The 8,525-nt window shown below is 42.4% G+C and overlaps 1 protein-coding gene across 3 annotated transcripts in view; it reads left to right on the forward strand.

Annotated features, from left to right (window-relative positions):
- Window positions 1-8,525, forward strand: part of Tgfbr1 (transforming growth factor beta receptor 1) — a 53,791-nt gene that overhangs the window by 40,047 nt on the left and 5,219 nt on the right. For all 3 annotated transcript variants that reach the window (XM_005362155.3, XM_005362156.2, XM_026786713.1), the window contains exons 5-8: window positions 1,418-1,585; window positions 1,978-2,134; window positions 4,189-4,313; window positions 5,464-5,594. In XM_005362155.3, coding sequence (XP_005362212.1) covers window positions 1,418-1,585; window positions 1,978-2,134; window positions 4,189-4,313; window positions 5,464-5,594 — 581 coding nt within the window. The remainder of the gene's footprint in view (window positions 1-1,417; window positions 1,586-1,977; window positions 2,135-4,188; window positions 4,314-5,463; window positions 5,595-8,525) is intronic.

Consider the following 8,525-nt stretch of genomic DNA (forward strand, 5'->3'; position numbering starts at 1 on the left):
AGCTCTTGTAGACCAGGCTGGTCTCGAGCTCACAGAGATCCGCCTGCCTCTGCCTCCCGAGTGCTGGGATTAAAGGCGTGCGCCACCACCGCCTGGCGTATTACCTACTTTAAAAAGAAATGCAGTTCTGTATTCTCTTTAACATCTTAAGAGTCTTCGAAGTAGGTTGCTGTTCTTGTATAAAAGAAGCATAACCCTGTTGAGAAACTTGTCTGAGGCGCTCGATTCCTTTCTGAGTCAGTCTGACTTGTTTTAGTTAGGTTTTCTATTGCTGTAGTAAAACACCATGACCAAAACCAAACTGGGGACATAAGGGCTTATTTCAGCTTATATATCATGATCACAGTCCACATGAAAGGAAGTTGGAGCAGAAACTGGAGGCAGGAACTGAAATAGAGGCCATGGAGAATGCTTTGCTCTTCATGGCTGGTCTAGCCTGCTTTCTTTTAGCACTCAGGACCACAAGCCTAGAGGCAGCACTGCCAATAGTGAGTGCCTCCCCCCCCCCCAATCCCTCCCACATCATTCTTCAGGCTCATACACAAGCCAGATTCTTTCTTCCCAAATGACTCTGGCTTATGTCAGGGTGACATAAAACTAGCCAGTATATGACTTTACTGAGCTGTGTTGTCTCTTGTTTTACCATCTACTTCTAAGTTTAATAGCATTTAACTAGCATCCTTACTGTTACTGCTTTGGGAAATCATTTCAGATGCATGTATCAGTTTACCTAGGAACTCTTAGCACCTGCATTCCAAGTGGTTTAGGATCTACATCACCTTGTGTAAAATGAAGCTTAGTCTGATTCTTTTTAGCTGTCTCTTCTGACACTTCCTTTCTCAGCATCAGAGGTACCACTGTGTTTGGTTTCCTGAGGTAACAACATTGAAGCTATAATCAACTTGTCTGGCATCTTTGAGAACTGTACAGTCTGTCACTAAAGCTTGTCAATCCTCACCAAAGCTCACGTCAGTTTTGTCACATGCTGTTTCATCCACACTGAGGCCGTGCTGGGCTCCCTGGGTGTTTCTTATCCCCAATCCCTGTGCCCTTCTTCCCTTCCAGAAGCAAACACTGCATACTAACTAATCTGACCCAGGTTCCTTCCAAGGAACTGAGGAGCCCCAGCTCTGCTACTCTGTAGTCTAAAGAAAATCGACATTGTGGGAATATGAGTCCTTTTCTCCTAAGTGAAAATATTTGTCCTTGCTTTGTCTCAAGAATAGGGGGTGTACTCCAAGGGACTACACATAAAAGTGTAGAAAAACTGAATATAAGAATGTGGAAGAAATTCATGCAAACTTACGGTGACGTCATGTTGCAATTGTGTGATCAAGACCGAGAGTGGAAAGTGGTAAAGGCTTGAGTAGCTGTAAATGCACTGCAGCCCAACTGAAATGTGTGCTCTGACTTCCAGACAACGGCACGTGGACTCAGCTATGGCTGGTGTCGGATTACCATGAGCACGGCTCCCTTTTTGATTACTTGAACAGATACACTGTTACGGTGGAAGGGATGATCAAACTGGCTCTGTCCACCGCAAGTGGTCTTGCCCATCTTCACATGGAAATCGTTGGTACCCAAGGTAATACTTTCTATAGTTCTATTATTTAAGCTTAAGTTCCTGTGATTGTAATATCTATTCAAAACTCAAAACTTAACTGGAAATGTATAGCTTTTAAAATTTGAATGTTTTTCCAAGGCAAATCTCAGAAATATGGAAATTTACTTAGAGATCAATAAACAACTTTTTCACCTTAATTTTTTCAGTTGTTAGATTTATGTTGTCTGAAAATTTAAACAGAACTTCATCTCTTTGGCACAGTGACTTAGTAAGGTTAGTAGTAGCCTAGTTGTTATAGGTGATGTAGCTCGAGTGTGTTCACAGTGGGACAAGTGAAGCTTCGGCACCTAAAAAGTGAGTTGTGGTTGCTGTCATTCGTTAAGCAGTCATGTCTAACTTTTGGTTTCCAATAGGAAAGCCAGCTATTGCTCACAGAGATTTGAAATCAAAGAATATCTTGGTGAAGAAGAATGGAACTTGTTGTATTGCAGACTTGGGACTGGCTGTGAGACATGATTCTGCCACAGATACAATTGATATTGCTCCAAACCACAGAGTAGGCACTAAAAGGTATACTTAGGAATAAATGGTGTTTAATAATGCCTTATGTCAACTCCTTTTCTTTCCTGTTTTCATATACCCATCTCTTCTGAAACTCAAACTTGGTCCTTTATTAGACTGTTCACAAGCTTTTGGAGTCTTTACTCCTTTGAAGCCTGGTTACCTAACTTGAAAATGAGCCTGTTGATAGAGCAGCCCTTCCAGAAAGTATCATTATGAACTTAACTGGGTTAATTGTAAGAACAGTAATGTCTTAGTTGGGGTTTCTAATGCTGTGAGGAGACACCATGACCATGGCAACTCTTATAAAGAAAAACACTTAATTTTGATGGCTCGCTTACAGTTCAGGGGATCAGTACATTATTATTATAGTGGGACATGGTGGTGCACAGGCAGACATGATGCTAGAAAAGGAGCTGAGCTTTACATCTTGATATGCAGGCAACAATAAATGGTCTGTCTCTCTGGGTGTGGATTGAGCATACATGAGACCTCAAAGCCTGCTTCCACAGTGACACGCTTCCTCCAACAAGGCCACCTCCTAATAGTGCCACTCCCTATGGGGATCATTTTCTTTCAAATCACCACAAATAATAACTAATAATAGTCAATAGCTTGCCATGATTTCTGTACTGTAGCAAGGCTGTTTTCATATTTTCTGTTGTCTTTCTTCCTTAGAACTTTTGTATATGCTGTCCTTAAAACATACATCCTCTACTGTTCCTTAATAGCCCTCCTGTCTCCAGAAAGCCTTTCCTGGTCCTCAGGATGCTTACATGTTCCTGGCACAGCACCATGATAAATGACAATCTGAGGCGTTTGCTTAACTGTTCTCATGTTATGTTCTGTCCACTTATGTGTCTGGGTCTCTGTATTCCATTGGATTGCAAGAAACTTAAGAGCAGTTTTGTGTTCCAGGTATTTGTTGAAGTGCCTAATACACTTTCGTAAATATTTGTTGCATTCGTGTGTTCTCAAAAGAGCCTCCGTAGATAGGTGTTGCTATTCTTAATTCAGATGGGAAAACCTCCAAGTTGGCTAAGTAATGTGTGTCAGCACGCTTCTGACAAGCTGAGATGGACTCGGAGCCTTACTGTGTCTAAAAATCACTTCACAATTCCTTCAGAACTCATTCCTTGAACTTGGAGAAATCCAGCAGCTTCAGACAATCTAAACTGTAATTACAGTTTCTGGGTTCCATGGGGATTTACAAAACTCATGACTGGCTGAGTGAGCCTTAGTAGAGGTCTGTAGGACCTGTAACTGTAGCAGAGTTTTAGAAATTTCAGAGCTGGACAGTGGTGGCGCACAGTTTTATTTCCTGTACTTGGGAGGCAGAAGCAGGCAGATCTTGCCAGCCTGGTCCAGAACAACAGGACAGCCTGGGCTACACAGAGAAACCCAGTCCCAAAAACTAAAAAAAAAAAAAAAAACAGGAGAAGAAGAAGAAAAAATATGCCCCTAAACAGTAGTGGAGGGTGATGTGCACCAGGGTGCTTGTAACAGCACAGCTGTTCAGTGTGTGTCTTTCAGAAACCATGATCAGAAAGAAGACAGATGGCATGGCACTGCCTGCAGTGTCAGCATTTCATGGGATTTAATCAACATCATTAATTTGCAAACCAGTTTAGATACTTAATATTTTGCTTGAGTCTGATATGATCTCAGTTATGTGATATTTTGTGTATGTGTTTTTATAAGGCATCCGAAAGGACTGACCCTTGTGTTAGCACTCATGGTAAGGGGGCGATTTTTTTTCACTTTGTACTTTATATACTTGGGAAATTTTTTATAGGAAGTGTGAATCATTTTTTTAAAGCAGCTCAACCAACATAAAAAGAAAAGAAGTTTGCTGGGTTTGATTGTGTACACCTTTAATCTGGACACCTTGGAGGCAGAGACAGGTGGATTTCTAAGCCAGCCTAGTCTATATAGTAACTTTTTTCAGGCCAGCTAAGGCTTCATAGTGAGACTCTGTATGTCTGTGTCTTTCTCAGAAGGAAAAGACAATATATGAAGCAGTTCCAAATGAATGTCAGCTAAAATGTTGGCTTCTTTTTTAGGTACATGGCCCCTGAAGTTCTAGATGATTCCATAAATATGAAACACTTTGAATCCTTCAAACGTGCGGACATCTATGCAATGGGCTTAGTGTTCTGGGAAATTGCTCGACGCTGTTCCATTGGTGGTAAATTGCTCTCCTTCCCCCAGTAGTCTATCATGAGAAGTTAGTCAAGAATTTTCTTCCCCCTTGACTGAAATTCTACAGTCCATAGTCTGACAGGTGACCACTGGAAACACCACAGGGAACAAAAGATAAACCTCGCCAGCACACAGCTTCATCCAGTCCTCTCCTGTTGCTGTTGAGTCTCAGTGTCAGAACCTAGCCTCTTGTCATCTTGGATTGAGTTATTTAAAAGGCCACCTGAGAAGTTGTTTTTAGTATGGACTCAACTACATCTTTTTGTTTTGTTTTGTTTTTAAGACTGTAGTTGTTTTTTTCCAGCTTGATTATTGAAGATCCATATACATTGAATTGCATTAACATTTCGTACTTTTTAGATTAAGTTTGTTTTAGCTTTTGGTTTTATATTAGCCTAAGAACTTACTTGTCAGTGTTTGCTCAAAACATTGTCTCTTAGGCTTAGGAATCTGGGATGAGACAGTAAGGGATAGCGTATGTTTGGTGTTATAGCATAGGATATGTTAACAGGGAGAAGCAGAGGAAGGGATATGTGGGCCTCATCCCTTTATAAGTATATCCAGGCATCCAGCCAGAGGCTGCGGTCACAATAATGTATCGTCCTCTTCTGCCTGCTGGAGCTACAGAGTGTCCGCCTGGTCACCACAGCACTCTGGGTTCCTTCTCTGTTCTGTGATACAGTGCTCCTCAGAGGCAGGCTCAAGGAGGAAAGGCTCCCAGTTCCCAGTTCCAGCTATCCTGGAAGTCACAGTGGTGGGAGCCTGAGGGAGCTGGTCACATGACATTCAGTCTAGTTACACACTCCAGAATCCCTTGCTGAGGAAGTAGTCCTGCCCATAATTAATATGAGCCCTCCCACTTCAATCAAAATAATCCCTCACAGGCATGCCCAGAGGTCTATCTCCCAGGGATTCTAGAGTTGTCAAGTTGACAACATTATCCTTCACAAAAGTATGGGTGCAGTGATGGCCCTAGGGTGGGGTATTGGTGCAGGTATGGGGAGATACATGCAGAAAGCTGTGGATGTCTCTGCACCTCCCCACTGTAGAGGCGGACCACAGTAATGAACCTGTCAAGTAACCTTACAGTGATAGGCAGTTCCTGATTAACTGGGATTGTTTTCTAACCAATACAGGAATTCATGAAGACTACCAGCTGCCTTATTATGACCTTGTACCTTCTGATCCATCAGTAGAAGAAATGAGAAAAGTAGTTTGTGAACAGAAGTTAAGGCCCAATATTCCAAACAGATGGCAGAGCTGTGAAGTGAGTGCTTCCTTTGTTACTAGGCTGTGCTCCACTGTTTCCACTTTCTGGAAGGGAAAATTCTCACTTCTTTCTCTTTCTCATAAGCTAATAAGTAAAGTAGAATAATTTGCTTTTCTTGAGTATTAGAAAGACTGTGTAACATTTGCAGTGGTCAGTGGCATGTCTGAACATTGTTAGACCTCCAAATGGAGTAAGGTTCTTCTGTTGGCGTGAGTACCTCCCTCCAGGGTAGCGCAGACACTGTCAGACACTGGGCAAGAATGAGGAGGACTGTCAGTCCCGGCTCGGCTCCCTCTCAGACTCACACATGGGCAGGTTGCTTCAGTTCTCTGGAGCTTAGCGCCCATTGTCAGGTGAGGAGCTTGGGCACAGTCATTGCAGATGTGACCTGAGTTCCTAGGATTGTGTAGGGCTGCTTCTAGGAGGGAGAGGTCATCCCCAGCTCTTAAAGAATGTTGTAGGAATTCATTCTTAGCTATAAATTCAAAGAAGTCATTAGACAATTTTTCTTTTTTCTCGTGGTTTTCTGAGACAGGGTTTCTCTGTGAAACAGTCCTGGCTGTCTCTAGACCAGGCTGGCCTTGAATTCACTGAGCTCTGCCTCCCAGGTGCTGGGATTAAAAGGCATGCGTCAGACTCATTAGACAGATTTTATTGACAGCAGTTTCTGTCCTGGTAGTGGAGCAGGATGTGCCTTCCATACTTAATGTCTGATAGTTTAGGGACGTCTGGACAGCTCAGTGGTTCCCCACTGGCGTCTGTGTGCTCCCTCTGGGAGGTCTGGGGGTTGTTCTCCAGTGTCACTTTAAAGCAGGGCTGTGGTACACAGACCTGTTATCCTGGTAGTCCAAAGGTAAAAGCAGGAAGAACTGGAGTTCAAACTTAACTTCAGCCAGTTTCTGGCCAACCTGGCTACATGAGACCCTATTTCAAAATAACGTTAGATCTCTTAATGGGGCCTCAAGGAATGATACTAAGGTGGTTTTAGGAAAGTCTCTTTTGTAATCTGGTAATTTCTACAAAGCTCTACTGTTTGTTGTTGGTAAAGTACCAAACATACACATTCCTAGAAAGAAAGTCCAGAGGACACATACCCAAGCAGTAACAAGTTACATGAAGAACACAAACTTAAAGAGAAAGAATGTTTTTATTTTCCTTAAGAATTTTTTAAGAGTAAAAGAAATCCTTTTTGTGTGACATCTTAAGTAAAATGCAGTATGCAGACCCAGAGGAGACAACTCAGCGTACTTAGAGTTTTTATGTGCTGAAACTCGACAGACAGGGGTGTGCTTGAGAGCACAGATGAGCTCACACACATTTAATAACTGAAGCGTTTAAGGACAGATGGCTTTTCAGTGGGAAGAAATTTGCTAACATTAAGAGCATGTACAGTGCAGTTACTATTACGGTGTGCTGATCGATGCTATCACTGCCATGTTATTTTCTCAGTTCAGTTACTGGTGTTCTGGGTACGTATTGCTATTTCAAGTTTCTCCTTTTCTAGGGTTTACAAGGCTCTTAAGTGTGTGTGAGGCCCCAGTTCAGTGTCCAGCAGCACATGTGCAGGGTACACACCTGCCCCAAACGAACAAGTACATAGTCTCTTGTAGGGCCTTCTGCTCTTTCCAGTGTGGTTCTCCTAGGACCACTGTGTAGCTGATTGTCCTGGAATTCTTTTTTGGATTTTTTGTTTTTGTTTTATTTTTGATTTTTGTCCTTTTGAGCCTCTGTCTTCCTGTTCCTTTGTTTACTCCTCTCTTTCAGGACTCTGTTCAAATTAAACATTTCCCCCTTCCTACTGAGACGAGTGCTTGCCTCTCTTGGCGTGTTCAGTCTCCTCTAAATTGTTTTTCTCCTTGGCATTTGCCACCCTGAAGGTCTGTATTTTGCAGTAATTTATTAATTAGTTTATCTCTGCAATGCAAACTTTTTGAAGACAAGGATTTTACAAGTTTGTTCATTGTTGTGTCTAACACCTGCAGACAAAAATATTTGTTTAAGTGAACATATATGTATGAATTGGCTCATGGTCCTTTAAATCTAGAAGCTTATATTTTTTTGGAAATACTTCTGAAGAAATCTTGGATAGCTTCCCATGTTGTTTTCTCTTCACCTCTGCTTACCTGAATATAAGACTACTCCCGTCCCCAATTTTTTCCCTACTTATTGGGAGATTTATCAGCTTCATGTTCTAATTCTGTTTTTCCATATATATGTTTGTAGTGATAAGGCGAGCAGGCCTGCTTTTCATCGTGCCCAGCTCCCGCATGGCTAGCTTAGCCCGGAGATACAACACACAAATTGTATTCATTTAAACACTGCCTGGCCCATTATATCTAGCCTCTTATTGGCTAATTCTCACATCTTGCTTTAACTCATATTTAGTAATCTGTGTAGCACCACAAGGCGGTGGCTTACTGGAAAAGATCCTAACCTGCGTCTATCTCGGGGCAGAGAATCATGGTGTCTGACTCGCTTCCCTTCTTCCCAGCATTCTGTTCTGTCTACTCCACCCACCTATGTTCTGACCTATCAGGCCAAGCAGTTCCTTTATTGATTAACCAATAAAAGCAACAGATAGAAAGAAGACCCACTACATATATTCTCATTCTCCCTCCCTTTTCCCTCCTCCTCATGACCTCCACCTTACCTTTCTCTCAAAATTTTAATTTCTACAAGTACTTACTTGTTCTCCAAGTGGTCCTCCTCTTCACTACTTACAGAACCTTATCAGCCCATCACTAGACATTTGTGTAGTGCTGTAGTATAAAATACAGGGACTCAGCCCGGGCGATGGTGGCGCATGCCTTTAATCCCAGCACTCGGGAGGCAGAGGCAGGCGAATCTCTGTGAGTTCGAGACCAGCCTGGTCTACAGAGCTAGTTCCAGGACAGGCTCCAAAGCCACAGAGAAACCCTGTCTCGAAAA

This window comes from Microtus ochrogaster, linkage group LG5, assembly GCF_000317375.1.
Source record: "Microtus ochrogaster isolate Prairie Vole_2 linkage group LG5, MicOch1.0, whole genome shotgun sequence".
Lineage (NCBI taxonomy): Eukaryota > Metazoa > Chordata > Mammalia > Rodentia > Cricetidae > Microtus > Microtus ochrogaster.